Source organism: Engystomops pustulosus, chromosome 10 (assembly GCF_040894005.1).
Source record: "Engystomops pustulosus chromosome 10, aEngPut4.maternal, whole genome shotgun sequence".
Lineage (NCBI taxonomy): Eukaryota > Metazoa > Chordata > Amphibia > Anura > Leptodactylidae > Engystomops > Engystomops pustulosus.
This window is the reverse complement of record NC_092420.1, coordinates 60,127,727-60,152,452: the sequence shown is the minus strand read 5'-3', so window position 1 is coordinate 60,152,452 and position 24,726 is coordinate 60,127,727. Positions and strand designations below refer to the sequence as shown.

The 24,726-nt window shown below is 42.7% G+C and overlaps 1 protein-coding gene across 3 annotated transcripts in view; it reads right to left on the bottom strand.

The window, feature by feature from the left end:
- The window catches only part of LOC140103831 (flavin-containing monooxygenase 5-like), a 52,465-nt gene that overhangs the window by 12,460 nt on the left and 15,279 nt on the right, over positions 1-24,726 (bottom strand). For 2 of the 3 annotated variants that reach the window (XM_072127083.1, XM_072127084.1), the window contains 3 exons: positions 5,193-5,340; positions 2,797-2,985; positions 1,151-1,313 (listed from right to left, as the gene is read on the bottom strand). In XM_072127083.1, coding sequence (XP_071983184.1) covers positions 1,151-1,313; positions 2,797-2,985; positions 5,193-5,340 — 500 coding nt within the window. Of the gene's footprint in view, positions 1-1,150; positions 1,314-2,796; positions 2,986-5,192; positions 5,341-8,637; positions 8,759-24,726 lie in introns of those variants that run through there. The other variant, XM_072127085.1, reaches the window with a different exon arrangement.

The following is a 24,726-nucleotide window of genomic DNA, read 5'->3' as shown; positions in this document are numbered from 1 at the left end:
GTGACCTCTGTTGTGTGCGGCATCACATGGTGTCTGCCACTGCCGCAGCACAGCGCCGTCAGGGACCAAGACCCAGTTGCCCCCCACTGCCCATACTGGCATGCATATAGGGGCGGCCTACTTCCACTCAGCTAGTGTCTGAGACCACATGGAACAGTGAGTATTCAACACCTGTTCACACATGGAGAGCCCTTTTTCCTGTTCACATGGTGCGGTGTTACATGGCGTCCGCTGCTTCTGTTGGGAGGCAACCGGGTCTTGGTCCCTGCCGGCCCTGTGCTGCAGTGGTGGCGGACGCCATGTGATGCCACACACAATAGCGTAGGGACCCACCATAAAGAGGTCACCGTGAAGTGGTTGGTGGGCTTATACAATTTGATCAAAATGTAACTAAGAACCTCGAGTTCATTATATAATGTAGCCTAGCGGCAGTAGATCATTGTGTGATATGTGGATGTGAGGTCCAGTTCTTTTTCTCTCCCCATGTCAGTTTAGTACAATCACATCAGCTCCTTCTTCACTATAACATACTGCCTGCAGAAAGGACACTGTGGGGCTCATTAACTAAGGGTTCGCACACGCACTTTTGGCGGACTGTGCACCGTTTTCAGGGCTAAAACGGCTTGCACAGGTATTTAAGAAGTGTCTGCGCTAGGATTGTGGCACACGCAACACTTTTTGTGGTGCAGCTGCGCAGCCTTTCATGCAACACAATTTAGGAGGCGGGCCGTCGGACAGTCCAACTGATTCGGACAGAGTGCGGGATTTAGCTTTCAAATTGTGTCGCTAGCCCAAGCACTTAAATGTACCACTAAAAAGATGGTAAACTCTGTCAGACCTGAGCGGGGAAGCGACACAGTCAAGATATCGGGCGCACAATCTTAGTGAATCGCGGCACAGTGCATTATAGTCGGAAAATGCACTTTCTTTGAATTCCAGGGAACAACTAATCAAATGTGCCGCTATGTACAATCTACTAAGCTCCTCTATAACATGCTACCTACAGATACGACACTACATTCAATCAAATCAGCTCCTATTGCTCTATAACATACTGCCTGAAGATTACATTGCGTTTTCATGGTAACAGTTTCCCCTTATAAAAAATTTGTAAGTTATACAATTTTGTAAATCGGATTAATAGCATTACCTGGAAATGAATGAAGTGGTAAGTTTGGGGAGGTGTGATGACCAACACACACCAGAACGGCATCAAAGACACGTGTTTCCTGTTTTCCATCATGTTCTATAGTAATATCCCACTGACCAGTAGCTGCAAAATCTGGGCGCTTCTTAACACTGCAGACTGATGTCTTGTAAAAGAAGAAAAAAATTTAAATGTTAGAATTAATGTATTAATGAAACACGCAGCATGTCCATGGGGCTTATACACCTACAAATAAAACCCCTTTCACATTTTTTTGGTGGTAATATTAAATTGGTAGATTCCATTTTATTGGGAAATGTGACAAACATTGTGCTTGGTTTGTGATTGTGTGTGAGCTTATTTTTCTAGTTAAGGTTAAACTTCTTGGTCCATAAACCAAACTTTTCTAGACAGGTAGGACATTTAGTCTGCTATAAGGCCCCTTGAACATTGAGGGTTTTTTTACAGCCATGTTCTACGGGTACCGTTTTAATACTGCCACATTCACAATATGGTCATCTGTTTGAGTGGTCATGTCGGAAAAGATAGGACATGTTCTATCTTTTGGTGGATGTATGATGTGGCACGGTCGCACAGCTTCCTATGGAGAGGAGCGTTCACCCCGAACCCCTGCACCTGGTCATGTGAGCTCACATGGTTGTCTACAATGGCACTTATACAAGAACATTTGTCTGCAGTGAAACAAAAAATTCAGAAAGTCCTGATTTCATTCTGTTCCTGACAAATGGCAAATGCGAACTGAGTTTACAAATCAATCAATAGATTCCCTCATCTCTAACCTTGAGATCATATATATATATATATATAAGAAAGTTGTACAGTCTATGACATGGATTGTTAGGAATTATTATTTAATCAAATACCCTATATACTCGAGTATAAGCCTAGTTTTTCAGCACAAAAAATGTGCTGAAAAACCCAAACTCGGCTTATACTCGAGTCAAAAAAATAAATATATCTAAACTCACCTTTCCGGCGACCCCTGTATATCTTCTGTGCGATCTGTCCGGCAGTGGCGGCAGGCTGTATACACTGGGGCAGGGTCTGGCAGGCTATATACACTGGGGCAGGGTCTGGCAGGCTATATACACTGGGGCAGGCTATATACACTGGGGCAGGGGCTGGCAGGCTATATACACTGGGGCAGGGGCTGGCAGGCTATATACACTGGGGCAGGGGCTGGCAGGCTATATACACTGGGGCAGGGGCTGGCAGGCTATATACACTGGGGCAGGGGCTGGCAGGCTATATACACTAGGGCAGGGGCTGGCAGGCTATATACACTGGGGCAGGGGCTGGCAGGCTATATACACTGGGGCAGGGGCTGGCAGGCTATATACACTGGGGCAGGGGCTGGCAGGCTATATACACTGGGGCAGGGGCTGGCTGGCTATATACACTGGGGCAGGGGCTGGCTGGCTATATACTGGGGAGGCTGTGACCAATGCATTTCCCACCCTCGGCTTATACTCGAGTCAATAGGTTTTCCCAGTATTTTGTGGTAAAATTAGGGGCCTCGGCTTATACTCGGGTCGGCTTATACTCGAGTATATACGGTAATTGGTATTCTTAGTGTTCAGTCTTGTGTATTGCTAGATGGCAGTTCTCGGTTTCTATCTGATAATTACCCTGAATTCTATATATTTCCGGAGCTGAAAATGATCCATATATTGAGAGAAATATTGCAGCACTTTGGAATTATGCATGTAGTTGGGGTATTCTGCAGGTATTGGGTAGTCACTGTAGCACATCATTTCCTTTGATGTATTGATGATAACAGATTGGTAAATGCTGGCTCTGCTTTCTTCTCGATCTGTCTGCAATGGGAAAAAAAGCACATATTTTTAGACATCTGGTTAAAACAAGGCTGTGTTCACATGTCCACTAAACTGGGTTACCGTAATCAGAAACCTACACTGCACTTTCATCACATAAAAATGTAATCTCAAACAAGGGTGAGGGAAGATTGCTTAATACATATTTTAAAGAAAATCTCTACCTCCCAGTAAATAATAAAAAGCACTATTGTCTATAGACAGATCATGTTTGAACTACAAAATTGCTTCTGAGAGACTGGTTTTATACCTCTTGGCCAGAAGACTTCTTGTGGCCACAAGGAGCGTGATCAGTGGCAGCACTGCCCACGTCCCAGCGAGACCTGGGCTCTGTAAGCATTCAGTAAAAGAATCTATTTCATTTGTGTCCTTTAAGGATTTATTAGACACTTCACTTCAGGGCTTCTTCTCTTGGTCTTTGTATATTTCAAGCAGCACAATGATGTAGGGGCACTATATTTGCTTCATATATTTCTGGTTTTTTTTTATATATAACATTTGTAGGTACTGCATGTATATATTAGTTTTAGAGGCACTGCTTGTGTATATTACAAGGGGGGCGCAAGCATGTATATATTAATTATGGGGACACTACATGTATATATTACATTTGAGGGCACTGCATGTATATATTGCTTTTAAAGGATTTCCACTTACCATGTATGATTTGGAAATGCTGCATATACAGTATTACATTTTAAACAACTAAATGTATATATTACTCTTGGATGCTCTGCATGTATTTAATTTCAAGGCATGTATTTAATTTCAAGGCATTCAAGGCTGCCCTGTTGGAACTGTGGTTACAGCCACCTTGCAGATTCAGCTCCCTTAGTTGAGCTGGGTATGTGTTCCCTCAATAAATGGGTAGTGTCATCTTGGAGCATAGTGTGTGTCTCACCTGTGGATTGAGTGAAGGATGGCGGAGCCAGTTGGCTGGTGGAGTGGCATCCAGGAATTCTTTAAATGGTTGCTCCTTCTACATCTATTTTGCTGGTTCTACTAGTCTTTTGGCTCTTACAGTTCTATTTCTGCTTTGCTTTATTGCTGCATGTTCCAACTCCCCAGCTACACTTTTTGACTGCTCTTTAGCCTAACTATTTTGTACCTTGCCGACATCTTGGTTTGACTCGGTTTTCCTGACTACTCTCATGTCTGTCTGTCTGTTGTCCCTCTGTGCAAATTTGCCATCTGTTCTGTGTACGTACTCAGTGTATGGATTGTCAGCTAGTTTTCTTAGCACAGCTTGGGCAATTAGGTAGGTGCATGGATGTGGGTGAACTCAGGCCATGCACCTCTTTCTCTATCTAGACATTTTTATTTAGATATGTTTGAGTAATAAAACAGTGAAGAGAAACCAGTAGAACTAATATGTCTGTTAAAAGGTGACTTTTTTGTTTTATACTAATATCATGGGATAAACTACATGCAAAATAATTGACCTGCCGGTCAAATGCCTGAGATGACCAAGTCTTAAGTCCATGTATAGTCCAAGTCTATACAGATTAGACAATAATAAATTCCACACTTCCCTTTTATTGTATGTCCATGCACCCAAATTGTAGCATGTATTATTTTCATTTGTTTGGCAGAACAATATAGGCCATCTCAGTGGGTGGTGCAAAAATGATCTGTAATAAGGCAATGTCAGAGTATCAGAAAAAAAATGTTAAAGTCATGCATAACAGAAAGGAAGAAGAATGTTGTTTTTAACAAGAAGTGAAGATTTTCCAGTTGAAAAAAATTAGTTTTAGTTTAAAGCTTTTGCCAGCACACACACATGATCCTATGTTGCACAATGTTCATAAGGTCTCAGACAGTGGTGTGTTTAAGACTTCGGCCACCTCCCAGTCAGTTAAGAACACAATGTTGCTTTGTACGTGATCTTGATTATGATCACGTCTCATGGCACCCATCCAACTGTACCTCAAAACAAATTTGTTACAATAAACTCTGTGTTATATACTCTATACATTTTGGACTTTGCCATGAGATAAGATGATGTTTTTTATCTGTATAGGGCTATTTATGTCCCGGGAATGCAATGGACATCCTGCAACCTTCCCAACCCATGTTTTTGCAGCCTTCAACAGGACGATATCTTCTAAAATAAAATAACTTTAGATCTTGCATTATAGAATTTATTTTTGTAATATTTATAGTATATCAGAATGAATGTATAAAAATACCTTGAATCTCCAGAGTCCTCCAATATCATCACTTCTTTCAAAGCAAGTGGGCTCTAACCCTTCATCAAGACAGCATTTAATGGCAGGTAGCCCACTGGCACCAGCACCGATAATAGCAACTTTTTTAGCCATAGCGCTGTGTTTATCTCTACAAAGAAAGAACATTGTTTAGAAAATCTTTTAAAGAAAACCTACCATTTGATTTGATGCATTATGAAGCAAACATACCTTGAGAATGCTGTAGCTACACTGATGCAGGATCATATCTTTGTCAATCCCTGTGCTGATAAAACAATTATAAAATTATCATAATGAAGCCATCTCCCTCTGTGGCTGCTCCAGGCTTCTCCTAGCACATTATTTATTCACTGGTTCAAAGGTTGATGTAATCCTGGGGTTGTGCCTGAAGACAGAAAAATCAATGGCTGCACCATCCCACAGCTGCTGTGTATGAGTGATCCAGCTCAGGTTGATTAGTCATGTCTTCACTAACTCATGACTAAGCTCCATGTGAAATGACAAGCTCCGTGTGTAATGTGTTTATGTAGACAGCGAGCCTGACCCAGCTTTTCCAATGTCCTGAATGTTATAATTGTTTTTTCAGCAAACCCACTAAAATAAGGGATTAACCAAGATCTTCAGTGTAGCTACAGCATTCTCAAGGTATGTTTGGTTCATAATGCATCAAATCAAATGGTAGATTTCCTTTAAATAAAACAAATATGAAACATATAGTATGTGAACTATCTGTGTATAGATAGGGATATCCAGATGATATTTACATACGTTGGTTGCAATTTGTTGATCATGTTCAATATTAGACAAAAGAAAGTTGGATAAACATATAGAACACATTAGACATAGTTAACACCTTCCTGAACAGTGGGTTACATGTAGTCATCGGAGACCAATAGTGACCAAGTCTATTGAGTAGTCTAAATGAATAGCTAAGCACACCCTGGATTTATAGAAAGCACCGGCTGCCATGAATAGTGATGAACACATAGGATACTATGGCTGCAGTTATCTTGGTAATGGCTTTATCAGCTTTTTAATCCTGATCAAAAGCACATTAAATCTCATGACAAAACACAAAATTATGCCGGCCCATATTTACTGTAATGTACATTTATGAAGGAACATAACATATCACAGATGTAGAGGATGTTGGGTCAATCCTAACAGACTTTAAACCTTTTAAGAAAATGAAATTTTATAAGAGCTCTAAAGTGATTAAATTAAAGTTAAATGACTCCCCTTTACATAAGAATTCGAAGCTTGTAGCCCTTGATGATAGTATGGTTCCCCAATCAAGGGGGTGGAAGGATACAGATGGACAGACATGAACTTTATCATGGTTTATACAAGGAGGCAAGAGCTTGGAAGTTACTGAGTTCTCACAACAGGGTTAAACTTCATGTCCCTAATCATACACAGTGACAAACTAAAAAAACACTCTATAACAAGTCAATGCATAGATTAACAGTATGGGGCAGATTTATCAAGCAGTCTGAAAGTCAGAATATTTCCAGTTGCCCATGGCAACCAATCACAGCTCCCCTTTAAAATATTCATGAGCACTGGTGATATTGAAAGCTGAGCTGTGATTGGTTGCCATGGGCAACTGGAAATATTCTGACTTTCAGACTGCTTGATAAATCTGCCCCTATGTGTCTTTCAACAGAGTCATGGGAGATAAGTAGCTGTCATATAATTGGGGTAATTTATTAATACTGGCATTTCAAAAGTGATTCTTAAAATTCGTCCCTGCTGATGCATGATCTCCTAAAAGCCAATTGTGACATTGTGACAATTTTCTGGTGGAGACCAAAGTAAGTAAGGTGGTCGGGGGCCTTTAATTCCCCACCCCAGTCCTGCTCCTCACAATGCCCGCCCCTCATAACCCCCAAAGTGTTGTGCAGACAGAAAAGCCAGGACACTGGCAAGGATGGGCCCTTATAAATGTCTTGTCCACCAGAAAACGGGCAGAAAAGTTCCTCCCAATGTGTCTGTAGTTATCTTTATTAACTAGTAACTTACTTATTTTAGGGTAGTTTTTAATAAAATCTTGCAGCAGCAAGAAAAAAATAAAAAAAATAAAGCGCTTATTCACATTTCATCTAAACAGAGTGTGCATTGTAAACATACACTCTATTCACTTGTAGGACCTCATTCACACACTGCATGCTTGCCCAGGCTGGATCCCGGGCATAGTACATGGCCAGGTGGAGAAGGGAGGGTGAGTGATTGCTCCTCATGCCACCCCTCCTCTTTTGAAAGCTGAGCTGGATCAATCACAGTGTGGTGAGACAGTGGGACTTATTTACTAAGGGTCCGTGGATCGCACTTCATTGGATTTTCATAATTTTCGGGATTTGCGCACATGATCGGATTGTGGCGCAGCTGCACTGCTTTCATGCAACAGAAATCAGGGGGCGGGCTGATTCAGACTGAGCGCGGGATTTAAGATTCAATTTGTGTTGCAAGACAATACACTTACATATACCAGAAAGAAGATGGTGAAATCCGGCGGACCTGAGCAGGGAAGGGACACATGCAGGATATCGGGCACACAATCTTAGTGAAACGCGGCAGATGTGCATTCCGGTCAGACAATGCACTTTCGTGGAACACGCAGGACGGGTAAGTAAATGTGCCCCAGTGTGTTCTCACCAAACCATGACTGGGTGCCACCGACATCTATACAGACTGTGATCAGGTTGTAAATTGTGCCATCTCAGGGGCAACATATGGTCGTGTGAGTGGTGCCTTAGGGTCCTAGTGGCACCATTCTGACAGATCTTTGTGAAAGCTTTTCTTGAGAATGTATAAAAAATAGGTAACTTATACATTACACATTCTTAAAAGAATAAAATGCCCATGAACATTCATGCTGAGACTGGACACAAACTACATTCAAATTAGTTTTAAAAGTCAGTATGTAAAATGGGCCCAACAATATTAATACAAATCACAACTTTTATAACCAAAAAAGTAATATTAGAAAATAAATCTAAAAATACAGGCTGCTGACTTAAGAACACCTGTTTTACAGATGACCCCTAGTTACAAACAGACCTCTGGATATTTGTAATTTACTGTAATTTTGCCTCAGGCTACAATAAACAGCTATAACAGTTATTAAATGTATCTGTAATTAAGCTTCATTGTTAATCCCAGTTCTTATGACAACCTAAAAGTTTTAAAATCCAATTGTCACAAAGACCAAACACATTCTGGCAAGGGTTACAATTATAAAATATACAGTTCTGACTTACACACAAATTCAACTGACCTAGAGAACCTGTCTTGTACTTAGCCTGGGGACTGCCTGTAGTATAACATATTAGACTCTTCCTATGAAAGCACACAAGCTATATTGCTGAAGCTACATACTAAAATATAAAACCTATGTCCCTGAAATGTATGATCTGAAATCACTTACCCCAGTAGTTCCAATAAGAAGATCTTCCAGAATTAGGCTGCTTTAGCTGCCAGTTTGAATACTCCTCCCACTGATCTCGTAGATATCACAAACATGTTAATGTTTAGTGTGAAATGTTAACCTTACATGAGCACACAGAAAAGAGAGTCAAAGTCAGTGTCTACAAACCTAGTTGAAACACAGATCTTTGCAAATGTTTGAAACTTTATGGCTTCATGGTGTAATATCACATCAGGAGAACTAGTTGTTGTGAATAGAGGTCATATTACTTGCCCATCACCTCAGATGCTATACCAAAAAAGCAACATAAAGGAGGAAACTACCATGACATCTATAGAAAATAATTTCAAAATCTTAAATTAAAAGGACACCATGGCTGCACGGCATAAATCAATAATATTAAATTCCAAAAGTGACTGTGTGGTACCAAAAGTAAATGTATAACATATTATAAAGAAAGCCCTTCCCTTACTTTCCAAAAAGTAACCTGCAAATATACAGAGGGGGTTATTTATCATGCACCGCATATGATAGTTTTGCTGCTAATCCGGTGCAGCCGGATAAATTAAAAAGGCTGATGTATCCGACAGGGTCCTGCGCGGAGGTTAACTCTGTAAACGAAGCCCGGCGACTTTTCACCCACTCTCCGCCCCACACCACCTGCCCGGCTGCGCCCCCTCTTTTCACCTCACTGGCGTGAAGGTGGTGGATTGGGGAAAATAATTGCAAGTGCTAGACCTGATGAATATGTTAATATAATGTTTAACAAAGCTATAACAAGGCTAAAACAACGTATAGGAGAAGAATATTATACCCAACACAGAGCCGTGCTGCCCAGCGTCCACCCCAACACGTGTTTCGGCCATCAAGCTTTTCTCAAGGAGTCATCACTTAAGATGTTAATGTTATGTCTATGTTATGAAGTCTGAACTTTCCACCTTCTCTGAAGATGTCTCATAGCAATTTATGGTATGCTGTAAAAAGTCGGTGCTCTAGTTATTATATTGTGTTTAGAAACACCCTACATGTGCTCCCAATTGTTTGCCTTGAAGTACAACTGGGCAGTGGTTAATCTGTGAATTGAGGATACTTGTAACTTGAACTTCAGGAGTTTGAGGATACAGTACCCATGGATGGCATAATAAGGTTAGTTGAGACATGGTTTACTTGCTGCTCAACTTATAAAAGCCATATGTTTGAATATTTTGGATCACTACCTTTAACCTGAAGTTGTAGAAAACTTTGATTCACTGATGATGAAAACTTTCCTTCTGTGTCACCCCATAACGAATTGCTTGCTCAAAAGTGTTCTTTGTGTCTATACAGGCTGTCCCTTGAACACCAGACTTACAGATGACCCCTAGTTACAAATGGACCTCTGGATGTTGGTAATTTACTGTACTTTAGCCCTAAGTTACAGTTATCAAAGGTGTCTACAATTAAGATTTATTGTTAATCCTGCTTCTTATGACAACCCAACATCCGAAATAAGTTATAAGCATGTGACAAAAAGCTATGGGTTACATTTGTGTCTGGGTCTTCTGCAGTTCGCGCTGGCAGGCTGAGAAGAAGCTGAATTCATCTGGGGCTTTTCAGTCGGCAGTCTGAACAGTGCTCTATTGACTGGACTCGCTGTAATCCTTTCTCTGAACCAGCAACAGTTAGCACTCTCACACTTTCAGAGCTTGGGTCCTGTCACTTGGAGCATATATCCTTCTCTGATCTATGCTTTCTTGTCTGTGGCTTACTTGCTATTAGTTTGTACTTATGTTTTTTAGTTACTTACTTTCTTGACTGTTCTATTGTGTATAAGATTCTGTAATTTATTTGCTATCTCAGTTGTGCTGTACAATAAAAGCAAATCTACCGAATTGAATTCTGCCCCTTTAATTGTTGCAGTGCAATGCTGGCAAGGGAGGCATCCAAAGATGCCTCTTTTCTGGGTACACAATTTTTGTTGAGGCGATCTCTTATCCAATATATCAGATCTTATCAATTCATTGGCTATGGATCTACCTTTTTTTTGTATACAAACACTAGTTTCTCTTTGAACAATTCACCAACTTTGGGGTCAATTTTTTTTTTAAAATAACCTGTTTAATTAATTTAGCTTGATAATCATAGTGAGACACAAATACAATCTGTTCTTGCTTCACTTTCTTTTATTGGTATCTTACAGACTTCTGCTATATTCTCAACCTCTGTTTTACAACATGCTCTGTCAACTATATTCTTAATCAACTAAGGGGCTTGATTCACATATTCTTCATTTTATTGCATATGCGTCGTGTTATCATAAATTGGCCCTTTGGTATACCTCTGAAGGTATGAGGGGCATGATAACTATCATGATGTAAAATGTTATAGCGATCTGATGCTTTGGTAAACAATGTAGTTATTCCCCCTTCCCACTTCTCCATCAATATAATGTAAAATGTTTTGGTCCTCTTCTAAATTAAATTTTATTCATGGATGACATGAATTCAAATACACCACAAATTGTTCCAACAAATTCTCATCCCCTTTCCACATAAGACATACATTGTCCACATATCTGGTGTATAGTGTGATATTCTCCCTTGTCATACAATTAGTTATAAATACCTGTTGAAAAGAAGACATGTATATATTAGCGTAACTTGCAGGCACAGGGGCCCCCATAGAGAATCCCTGAAGCTACAAGAAATTCCCAAACCATAAATAATTCTTATTGAGAATTAGGTCCAACACTGACAAAAGAATCCTAATGGTTCTATTGTTCAGATTATGATCCTTACTCAATGCATCGCTCACAGATCTCGTTCCTTCCTGATAAGGATCCTCAAGGGTACACAACAATGTTACTTGAGTTTCATCTACTTCTTCTTATTTGGTCAAAAACGCATTTGTTTTGAGCAGACAATTTGGTAAGTCTTTATCAATTTTCTGTAAAAAAAGAATCTAAATCGATCGACAATGGACATAAAGCCAAATTGACACTTGACACTATAGGTCGACCAGGAGGAGAATTTGCCCCCTTATACATATCTTTGGTAACTAGTACAGTATTGGTACTTTTGGATGGTCATTCTTTAATGCCACATATACTGTTTCAGAGATGACTTCATCGCATTTGATTTCTTCCAAAAACCAATCTATCTCTTTTTTTAATCTCATACGTTGGATCTTTATGAAGCTTGCGATACACTGTGCTGTCACTCAGTTGGTTCCATGATTCTTGACAGTAGTCATTTTTATTCATGATATCAGCTGGTCCAGCTTTGTCTGCTTTTTTCACTATGATAGATTGATCGTTTTCAGTGTGACTAGTGCTTTTTTTCTCCTCATAAGACATATTCTTGCTTTGGGGTTTTCTGCACGTGTCCCATTTTGTTGTAATTTAATCACTCACCACTTTCTGAAAAGTATCTAGGAAATTTGATGTTATCTCTGGATCTAATTGGCTTCTCCTTTTCAGTGTAATCACAACATCTCGTACTTGATCCTTTTGGGCATTCAGAAAATAACATTTTAATTCTCAGATTTCTACAGATCTTCTAAAAGTCCACTGTGACATCAAACTGGAGAACACTTTGTGTAGGCACAAAGTCTAACCCTTTGTTATCACACTTAGTTCTTCAAAAGTCATTGCACAAGAGGAGATGTTCACAGCCAAATCTTCTACTTTGTTTTGTATTTTTGTTTGGTCGCCTTTCCTCATTTGGGAGCACTCATTCCCGCTTCGGTTGATGAACATCATCTGAAGTAGTCACGTTTTTATCTAAAAAAGGTTTTGAGGATGCTTTATGAAATTTATTATCACAATTTCTTTCCTCTAGAGATATTATTTTCTGTGTCTGTGGTATCAATATCTGCAGGATTATTTGCAACCAATCTTCTTCTATTCCTAATTTGTCTTTTTTTGTCTACCCAGGTATATACCATATATATTTCAGTACAAAAAAATGTGCTGAAAACCCAAACTCGGCTTATACTCGAGTAAAAAAATATAGGTTTTACCAGGTTTTTGTGGTAAAATTAGGGGCCTCGGCTTATACTTGGGTCGGCTTATACTTGAGTATATATGGGTACTTTATTCATTAGGTAGTCTTTAGTATCATAGTAGCAAAATGCTATATACACACACCATATACACATACAGCATAATATATACATCACATATGTAATATAATTGTTCAGCATAATATTGTAATAATAATATATATGGTAATAATAATAATTGTGCAGCATAATATAGAATGGTGCACATCCTCCATTCTTTAGTGTGTCAGGTGGAATGAAGGGGCCCCCTGACACTGCAGCTGCTATGGCTACTACCACTGTAGTTATGCCCCGGCCCCCGTAGCACCACAACGTTTCAGTACGTTGTGGTGCACAAAGGGGTTTAGAGGTTAACCCCTTCACGCTCCGTGGCGGATATATCCGCCACGGAGCGCAGTGACTTAGCGCTCAGTGGCGGATATATCCGCCACGGCGCTTATGCCGGCTCGGCTCTGGATCAGAGCCGAACCGGCATCGGGAAACACGGGGTGCCGGCTGTAACTAATAGCCGGCACCCCAGTGTAACACCCGCGGTCGGAGTCGGCTCCGATCGCGGGTGTGTAACCCGTTAAATGCCGCGGTCAGCACGACCGCGGCATCTAACATGTCTCTGGGGTGTCTTTCCCCCACGATCGGCCCCCCCGAACCGTTTTCGGGGGGCACCGATCGCTGCTATGGATGTGCTGGGGTCCGATCTGGTCCCCAGCACAGCCTGCAGGCACTGCCAGTAAGATGGCGTCTGTGACGTCATCTTACTGGCATAGTGCCAGCCTATGCAAGTGCATAGGCTGACACTGATAATACTCTGCAATACATGATTAATGCAGAGTATTATCATGAACAAGCAATCAGATGATTGCTTGGTCATTTCCCATGGTGGAAAAAGTGAAAAAGTAAAAAAAAAAAAATGTTATTCAATAAAAAATAAAGTAATAAATCAATAAAAATGCCCATAAGCCCCATAACATATAAAGAGACATATAACCCCAAAAAAGTCTAAATCATAACAAAAACCCCACATATATAGTATCACCGCGTCCGTAACAACCCGTAGAATACAAGTAAATCATTATTGAACCCCCACGATAAACGCCGTAAAAAAAAACTGCTATAAACCTTCCAAAAATTATGATTTTTAGCTATTCAATACCACAAAAAATGCTATAAAATGTGATAAAAAAACCATGTGTACTCCGACATGATACTGGTGCAAAGTACAACATGTCCCGCAAAAAATAAGCCATCAACCAGCTCCGTAGCCAAAAAAGTAACAATGTTATGCCACTTGGAAGACGGCAATACATAAATGATAGATTTTTCCCCACATTAGGGTTTTGTTTGACAAATTTAGTAAAACGTAAGAAAATATATTCATGTCTGGTATCCCAGTAATCGTATCAACCCATAGAATAAAGATAACAGGATTATTAGTCTATACGGTGAACACCAAAAAAAAAAAAAGAGTAAAAAATCCAGTACAGAATTGATGCTTTTCTACTCCTGCCCTCAAAAAAAGTTCCAAAATTTTCAACAATAGGTGATACTAACCCCAAAATGGTAACAATGGGAAAAGCATCTCACCGCGCAAAAAAAATGGCATCACATGGCCCAAATAACGAAAAAGCGAAAATTTTATAGCCTTCAAAAGGGGCCAATGAGGAAACTAAAATCCTGGCAGCTGCAGGGCTCTCCTTCCCTTCTGCGTCTCGCTGTGCCCCCATAACACAAGTAATGGCCACATGTGGGGGGTCTTTGTACTCAGGAGAAATTGTAGAACAAATTGTATGGTGGGTTTTCTCTTTTTATATTTTGGAAATGTGTAAATTTTAGTGCTAAATGAACGTATAAGGGAACAATTTGACCATTCTAAATTTCACCTCCATTTTGATTCAATTACTATGAAGATCTCAAGGGGTTAACAATCTTCGTGAAAGCGGTTTCTGATAGCTTGAGGGGTGCAGATTTGAAAATGGGTTGGTTATATAGGGGGTTTTGATGCTAAATATGTAAAATTTCATTCAAAAATGTATTTATCCCCAAAATAGTCAATTCTGAAAATCCGGAAAAGCGATATTCTATTTGTAAGCCGCGTGACATCAAAATAAATTATCCAGACATTTCAGAAATTATGAAAATGTAAAGTAGACAAATGGGAAATGTTATTCAGCAACTTATTTAGGTGGTAATTCTATCTGCCTGAAAACGCAATGATTTTGAATTTCGAAAATGGCAAATTTTTCAAAAAATTTATCATATTTGCTTTTTTTTTGTAAGTAAACGCAAAACTTATCAGCCAAAATTTACCACTAAAATGAAGTACAACATGTGGGGAAAAAACAATCTCAGAATCGTTTTGATAAGTAACAGTGTTCAAAAGTTATAACCATATAAAGCGACGCAGGTCAGAATCCAAAAAATCGGGCTGAGCCTTATGTTACAAAATGGCTGCGTCCTTAAGGGGTTAAGAAATGAGCAACATGTGTCATGTAAACAATGCAAAACAGGTGTTACATCCCTGATCGCAATAGTTTTTTGGTCTAAACGTGTCTGCGATTGTACAAGCTCCTCCACACTGCAACTGAATGGTGTTTGTAAATTCATTTCAACACAATGGGACACATTTATGAAAACTATGTGCAGTTTGCCTGTGGAGTGTGCAGTATGCACCAGATTATTCAAAACTGGCGCTCGGTCTTCATTAATCTGGCGCCCCCGGCACTGCTCTGGCCATGTGCACCGTTCATGCTGCAGAATTGTGACGCACGTCAGTAATAAAACTGACACAAACTCTGACTAAGCAGTAACAGCCACTTTAGGTGCACATTTTCCTGTCTTGTTGAGCACAGAGCAACACAAAACTGGCGCAGACAGGTTATAATAACATGTACAAGTAGTTTGCATGTTCTTTTCAGTGTAAAGTCAGACAGAAAACTGGAGCAAACACTTTAATAAATGTGGCCCTGTGTGTAGACGTGGCCTAAGGTAATTAAAGATGGATCAAAGAACCATGCACTGCATAGGCAAGGCAGTTCTGCAGTCCTGTTCTGCAGTTTTAAAGAAAGTCTCAGAGTTCATAGTCATCATGGTGCTTCCCCACATTCAGTCTTTCTGAAGCAGTTTTTGAAGTCAAAAGAAGATGTGCATCATCATGGAGAGAAGCTTTTCCTCCTCTATTTTCACTCCACTCCTGATTTGCACTTTAAAAACTGCATCTGAAAAACTGAACGTGTGGACGCAACCTCAAGGTTTATCAGACTATCATATCAGGAGCACTGTATAAAGCTAGCCCCTGTGAAAGGGTTGCTATTAGGAGGCCAATACTGAGGTAAAAACTAAGCATCTGTATAACAGAGCTAACAAGGGTTTGTGGCCCAGCAAATAGTGATGAGCCGACCACAATGTTTGGGTTTGTACCAAACATTGCAGGTTTAGATCCACACAACACAAACTTAAGGCTTAAGTCAGAAATACATATTTGGCTAAAGGGGTTATCCGGGTGTAAACATTTACTGAGGGTAGGGCTGAGCTACAGCTGATATCCAGCGCCGTGGTCCATCTGATGTGTGCGCCAGTAAGATTACAAGAGCGCTCAGGGAGCTTCCATCCGACACCATCTCCCAGCGCTTACAATGATGAGAGATAGGGACGGATTGAAGGAGCCGGCCACATCTTTGACCGGAAGTTCCCTGGGCGCGGTTAAGGATCAAACGGACCACGGCGCGGGACATCGGTGGCGCCAAAGGAGGTAAGTACATGTTTATTATTTTTAAATAGCCCGCCCCAGCCAGGCCATAAGTTATTTTTTATAACCGGATAACCCCTTTAACCCCCACCACCACAAGATTACTGCCAAGACAAGATACTGATGGGTCTGGGTCATCACTACAGGCAGTCCCTGGGTTACATACAAGATAGGTTCTGTAGGTTTGTTCTTAACTTGAATTTGTATGTAATTCGGAACTGTATATTTTATAATTGTAACTCCAGACAAAGCTTTTTGATCTCTGTGACAATTGGATTTTAAAAATGTTGAATTGATAAAACAGTTTTCATCAGGACAATGATCTGAAGCACAAGGCAAAGCTAACATAGAAGGGGTGAATTACACAGAGAAGAGTTTACGATTGTGAACAAGTCAAAGTCTAGATCACAATTCATTGCAGAATCTGTAGCTCTGGTGCCAGGAACCTTGATGAAAATCACTCCCAAACAGTGTCAAAGGGGAGACACTAACCCAGACAGACAAAAAGTAGTAATTTCTATCAATTGTTGTGTATAAATATATACTATTTTTCTTAAACTGATGACAAATTATGAATTTTGAATCTAAATATGTATTTATAGGAAATGTGTCAAAAGATGCTATTTTTAAGAAAGTTATTGTTTTTATTTTTTTTGTATTTTATTTTATTTTCAAATTAATTTTATCTTATTTTATTAAAGCTGTGGCCCTTTTTCATTTTTGCGTTTTCATTTTTTACTCCCCACCTTCAAAAATCCACAACTTTTTTATTTTTCCATTTAAAGAACTGTATGAAAGCTTGTTTTCTGCGTAACAAATTGCACTTCATAGTGTTGGTATTTAATATGCCGTGTGTCACGGGTGCTCCCGCGATCCCTGTCACGGATCCGCTGCTGCCCGGTCTCACTTACCTCTCCCGGCTCCTGCACTTCCTCGGACTGCCGTGCGCGCGCGTCCCCGCCTCCTAGGGCGCGCACGCGGCTCCTGCCGAAAATTTAAAGGGCCAGCGCACCGCTAATTGGTGCACTGGCTGAACACCTCACCTTTAAGAATCCTGCCTCTTCCTGTGTTCCTTGCCGGATCTTTGTGCCTCATAGCCTTAGAGAAAGCTTCCAAGCGAGTATTCCTGCGTTCCCGTGTATTCCTGTGTATTCCTGTGTGTTCCCGCTCCTGAGTCCTGTGTTGCCGTGTTACCTGAGTCCCTCCGTGTTGCTGTGTTCCGTGTGCCTGTGTTCCCGTTCCCACCTGCCTGGACCTCCTGTTGCTGACCCCGGACTTGGACCTGACGTTGCATCTCTGCCGCCTGCCCTGACCCTGTGCCTGGACCTGTCTACGAGATTGTCATCCGCTAAGGTACCTCGACCTCGGCTGCCACCGTGGGCTAGTCACACCTGGGAACGACCTAGTGGTATCCTGCCGCAGCAAGTCCAACCCGCTTTGCGGCGGGCTCTGGTGAATACCAGGTGCCGCTAGGCAGGGCCGGATTATAGGCGGGGCTCCCGGGGCTCAAGCCCCGGGGCCCCCACCATCTTGCCCCCCCTTGGGGCCCCCACCAGATCGCACCTCCTGCGCGCCCGCTCCCCCCCGCCTGAGATGCCCGCTGCATGGAGGAGCCGCCCGCCCCCCTTGGCATGAGTGTTACTAACTCCTCCTCAACGGCCGCCATCACCCCCCGGCACAGTTGACACCGCCTCCGGGCCCGCCCCGGCACAGGTGACACCGCCTAAACCCTGGCACAGGTGACTCGCCTCGACCCCGGCCCCCCCCCCACCCCCCGCAACACAGGTGACCGCCTCTCGGCCCGCCCATCCCCCGGCATGCATGGCCGAGCTACCAACCCCCGCCCAAACAAGCAACCTCGTTCGGCTAGAACAAGCACCCGCCCCCCCCCCCCCGCTAGAACAAGCACCCGCCGCGCACCCCCCCCTCCGCTAGAACAAGCACCCGCCGCGCACCCCCCCTCCGCCCCCCGCTAGAACTAGCACCCGCTGCGCACCCCCCCTCCGCCCCCCCGCTAGAACAAGCACCCGCCGCGCACCCCCCCCTCCGCTAGAACAAGCACCCGCCGCGCACCCCCCCTAGAACTAGCACCCGCTGCGCACCCCCCCCTCCGCCCCCCCGCTAGAACAAGCACCCGCCGCGCACCCCCCTCCGCCCCCCGCTAGAACAAGCACCCGCCGCCCCCCTCCCCGGCCGGACAAGCAACCCCCCCCTCAAACAAGCACCCACCGAACAAGCAACCGAAAGACCCACCCGCACGAACAAGCACCCTAAAAGGTAAGTATATACATATCAATGTATCTGTGTGTATATATGTATATACATGGCATATGTGTATACACAGGGCATATGTGTATATATGTATATACTGTGTATATATGTATATACTGTGTATATATGCATCTACTGTGCATATATGTATATACTGTGTATATATGCATCTACTGTGTATGTGTATATATGCATCTACTGTGTATGTGTATATATGCATCTACTGTGTATATATGCATCTACTGTGTATGTGTATATATGTATCTACTGTGTATGTGTATATATGTATATACTGTGTATATATGCATCTACTGTGTATATATGCATCTACTGTGTATATATGTATATACTGTGTATATATGCATCTACTGTGTATGTGTATATATGTATCTACTGTGTATATATGTATATACTGTGTATATATGCATCTACTGTGTATGTGTATATATGTATATACTGTGTATATATGCATCTACTGTGTATATATGTATATACTGTGTATATATGCATCTACTGTGTATGTGTATATATGTATATACTGTGTATATATGCATCTACTGTGTATATATGCATCTACTGTGTATATATGTATATACTGTGTATATATGCATCTACTGTGTATGTGTATATATGTATCTACTGTGTATATATGCATCTACTGTGTATGTGTATATATGTATCTACTGTGTATGTGTATATATGTATATACTGTGTATATATGTATATACTGTGTATATATGCATCTACTGTGTATATATGCATCTACTGTGTATGTATGCATCTACTGTGTATGTGTATATATGTATCTACTGTGTATATATGCATCTACTGTGTATGTGTATATGTGTATATACTGTTTATTTATGTGTATATACTGTGTACATGGGTATATATGCATTTACTGTGTATATATGTATGTACAGCGTTTTATGCATCTACCGTGTATAGATGTATATACTGTGTATATGGACATAAAAGAAAGAAAGGCAGATGTATAAGGGTGAAAAAGGTAGCAAATTTTATACAGACTACTGTGTATATGGGTATATATGCATCTACTGTGTGTATGGGTATATATGCATCTACCGTGTATAGGTGTATATACTGTATTTATACATGCATATATTTATATAAGCATATATGTGTGTACATTTAAATATATATATATATATATATATATTTATATATTACTGGGAATATGGTATGTATATGCTCTATATACTTTGTGTGTGTATATACTTTATGAGTTTATATATACTCTGTGTATTAGTGTATAAATGTATATGAGTGCATAAATGTGTGCATAAGTGTATACTTGTGTGTGTATATATGGGTGCAAGTATACGAGTGTAGAACTTTATTTGTGTGTATATAAGTATATAAAGATGTGTATATATCAGTGTGTAATTGTATAAACGTGTCTGTATAAGGGAACATGTATGGGGGACGTATATCTGGCCGCAAATTTGCTACCTGATATACTTCCCTCATAGGCATCTATAGTGCTTTGGTATGGTGAGCACAACGAGCGTGCTGTATCTATGGCCATAAGAACGACCACATAGCTCTATTCTCTATGGAGACGGGAGGGGTGAGCTGCGATCTTCTCTCCAGAACGCCCGACGTGTGCCTGCCAGGCTATAGTCAGCGGTGTTACTGAGGGCGAGGCGGCTGTATGTAGCTGTGTTACTGGGGACGAGGCGGCTGTATGTAGCGGTGTTACTGGGGGTGAGGCGGCTGTGTATAGCTGTGTTACTGGGGGCGAGGCGGCTGTATGTAGCTGTGTTACTGGGGACGAGGCGGCTGTATGTAGCTGTGTTACTGGGGACGAGGCGGCTGTATGTAGCGGTGTTACTGAGGGCGAGGCGGCTGTATGTAGCTGTGTTACTGAGGATGAGGCGGCTGTATGTAGCTGTGTTACTGGGGGTGAGGCGGCTGTATGTAGCTGTGTTACTGGGGACGAGGCGGCTGTATGTAGCTGTGTTACTGGGGATGAGGCTGCTGTATGTAGCTGTGTTACTGGGGATGAGGCAGCTGTATGTAGCTGTGTTACTGGGGATGAGGCTGCTGTATGTAGCGGTGTTACTGGGGATGAGACGGCTGTATGTAGCGGTGTTACTGTGGATGAGGCGGCTGTATGTAGCTGTGTTCCTGGGGATGAGGCGGCTGTATGTAGCGGTGTTACTGGGGATGAGACGGCTGTATGTAGCTGTGTTACTGGGGATGAGACGGCTGTATCTAGCTGTGTTACTGGGGATGAGACGGCTATATGTAGCGGTGTTACTGGGGATGAGACGGCTGTATGGAGCTGTGTTACTGGGAGTGAGGCGGCTGTATGTAGCTGTGTTACTGGGGGCGAGGCAGCTGTATGTTGCGGTGTTACTGGGGGTGAGGCAGGTGTATGTAGCTGTGTTACTGGGGATGAGGCTGCTGTATGTAGCTGTGTTACTGGGGATGAGGCAGCTGTATGTAGCTGTGTTACTGGGGATGAGGCTGTTGTATGTAGCGGTGTTACTGGGGATGAGGCGGCTGTATGTAGCTGTGTTACTGGGGATGAGGCGGCTGTATGTAGCTGTGTTACTGGGGATGAGGCTGCTGTATGTAGCTGTGTTACTGGGGATGAGGCAGCTGTATGTAGCGGTGTTACTGGGGATGAGGCTGCTGTATGTAGCTGTGTTACTGGGGATGAGGCAGCTGTATGTAGCTGTGTTACTGGGGATGAGGCTGCTGTATGTAGCGGTGTTACTGGGGATGAGACGGCTGTATGTAGCGGTGTTACTGTGGATGAGGCGGCTGTATGTAGCTGTGTTCCTGGGGATGAGGCGGCTGTATGTAGCGGTGTTACTGGGGATGAGACGGCTGTATGTAGCTGTGTTACTGGGGATGAGACGGCTGTATGTAGCTGTGTTACTGGGGATGAGACGGCTATATGTAGCGGTGTTACTGGGGATGAGACGGCTGTATGGAGCTGTGTTACTGGGAGTGAGGCGGCTGTATGTAGCTGTGTTACTGGGGGCGAGGCAGCTGTATGTTGCGGTGTTACTGGGGGTGAGGCAGGTGTATGTAGCTGTGTTACTGGGGATGAGGCGGCTGTATGTAGCTGTGTTACTGGGGATGAGATGGCTGTATGTAGCTGTGTTACTGGGGATGAGGCGGCTGTATGCAGCTGTGTTACTGGGGGCGAGGCGTCTGTATGTAGCTGTGTTACTGGGGATGAGGCGGCTGTATGTAGCTGTGTTACTGGGGGTGAGGCGGCTGTATGTAGCTGTGTTACTGGGGGTGAGGCGGCTGTATGTAGCTGTGTTACTGGGGATGAGGCGGCTGTATGTAGCGGTGTTACTGGGGATGAGACGGCTGTATGTAGCTGTGTTACTGGGGATGAGGCGGCTGTATGTAGCTGTGTTACTGGGGATGAGGCGGCTGTATGTAGCTGTGTTTCTGGGGGCGAGGCGGCTGTATGTAGCTGTGTTACTGGGGATGAGGCGGCTGTATGTAGCGGTGTTACTGGGGATGAGGCGGCTGTATGTAGCTGTGTTACTGTTAGTGGAAAGGAAGCAGGAAGACATGTGTGTACGTTACACTCAGTGGGGGCCTCCACAAGATTTTGCGCCCAGGGGCCCCCACCAACCTTAATCCGGCCCTGCCGCTAGGCTCCGGTTCCGGGTGTTGGCCAGTCACATCTCCCGCGGTGGTCCAGAGGATCCACTGATCCTAACACCGTGTACTGCAAATGCACGTCCCCGCCTCCTAGGGCGCGCACGCAGCTCCTGCCGAAAATTTAAAGGGCCAGCGCACCGCTAATTGGTGCACTGGCTGAACACCTCACCTTTAAGAATCCTGCCTCTTCCTGTGTTCCTTGCCGGATCTTTGTGCCTCATAGCCTTAGAGAAAGCTTCCAAGCGAGTATTCCTGCGTTCCCGTGTATTCCTGTGTATTCCTGTGTGTTCCCGCTCCTGAGTCCTGTGTTGCCGTGTTACCTGAGTCCCTCCGTGTTGCTGTGTTCCGTGTGCCTGTGTTCCCGTTCCCACCTGCCTGGACCTCCTGTTGCTGACCCCGGACTTGGACCTGACGTTGCATCTCTGCCGCCTGCCCTGACCCTATGCCTGGACCTGTCTACGAGATTGTCATCCGCTAAGGTACCTCGACCTCGGCTGCCACCGTGGGCTAGTCACACCTGGGAACGACCTAGTGGTATCCTGCCGCAGCAAGTCCAACCCGCTTTGCGGCGGGCTCTGGTGAATACCAGGTGCCGCTAGGCTCCGGTTCCGGGTGTTGGCTAGTCACATCTCCCGCGGTGGTCCAGAGGATCTACCGATCCTAACACCGTGTACTGCAAATGCAGTGAAAGTCATGAAAAAAACGTATTTGTGCTGTATTCTTGTAGGTTTGGATTTTACTGCTTTTACTTTGCGCCCCAAATGACATGTCTGCTTTATTCTATGGGTCAGTGCGATCACAGGGATACCAAATCTATATAGGTTTTATAATGTTTTCATACATAATATATATTTTGCTGTTATCTGGCACTAATAAATTTTTCATACTTCGGTGAACTGAGCAGTGGGTGGAGTCATTTTTTTACAACTTTTGATGTTTTCAATTATACCATTTTAGGACTGTACGGACTTTTCATCACTTTTCATTAAATTTTTTTGATTTTTCAAAATGGCCAAAAAGTAGTATTTTTGACTTAGAGCACTATTTTCCGTTACGGGGTTAAACGCTGTGAAAAAACGTTATTATATTTTGATAGATCGACATTTTGGGATGCAGCAATACCTAACATGTTCATGATTTTTACTCTTTATTTATATGACCTCAAGACAGAGTTCACCTTCTTCTTCCTGGCACATGTAAGTACATTGTCTTGCGACACTATTTGAAAGTAAAATCCCGACACTCAGTCCGATTCAGTTGGATCGTCCGATGGAATCCCCCCCAATTTGTGTTGCATGGAAGCCAGTGCACCTGCGCCAAAATCCGATCGCATGTTACACAATCCAAGAACAGACCCATGTGCAAGCAGTGCAATCCCCGAAAAAAGTGCAAAGTCCGACAAAAGTGCGTTCCGCAACCCTTAGTAAATGAGCCCCATTGTAATGAATCGGTTAAAACCAGATAGCCTCTGGTCCTCAGAAGACCCGAGGCTATGGCATGGCAACCGACCACCGCGGCAATGGCAATGGGCTGTATGCAGTGTATCTCTCTGGTGAGGGGAGGGGTCACCCCTTCTCCTCTCCATGGCGCCGAACATGTGCCGGTCGTTGTGTGCCGCGTGTTGGCGGCTTTAGCCGTATGGCTGCCACATTTATGTTGGCAAGTACAACAGAAATTTGGCGCATGCCTCTAGAACTGAGTGGTCCAGAAAAAATCTGGTGCGTACAGTCCCTGCATCGAGCTCTGGTCTGCATGAATGTGTTGTCCGCTGCATGTAGTGCAGTTTTCTTTAATATTAGTAAATGTGGGTCAAATATTACAGTGGTCAGATACTGGGGCTGATATCTCTGTAACCATGGGGGTTACCTCCTCTCCAGCGCACAGCTGTATGATTATATGCTAAATATAGATCCCCTTCTTTTCAAATTGTATAAACTCTTACCATAATATCTTATAAATATGAACAGTGTCAATCCATCACGGTTTTCCAGGTTGAGAGGCAGAGGGTGCATGTACTTCTGCTAAGTGTCTTCTTCTGCTCTTTATGCTTTCTGCGTTCAGCTGACAGGCTGGAGGGGGATCTCAATTCAAACAGCCATATCTCCTGACCCGTAGTACCTAGGGACACAGTTCTGGTGTCTTATTAAAGAGGTGAATCTTCCCTTTTATGTGTTTCTAGGTGAACTAGAAGCGGTGATATCCACTCTTAAAGTTACAGTCAGGAATTCAGACCTGTATTTAAAAATACTTTTTTTACTGTAACTTTACCAGTGGATATCTCTGGTTCTGTGTAACCTAGAAACACAAGGGGGAATTCTCTTTTTAATAGAACACCAGAATAGTGTTTGTAGGTTCAGGAGATTTGACCATTTAAAGTG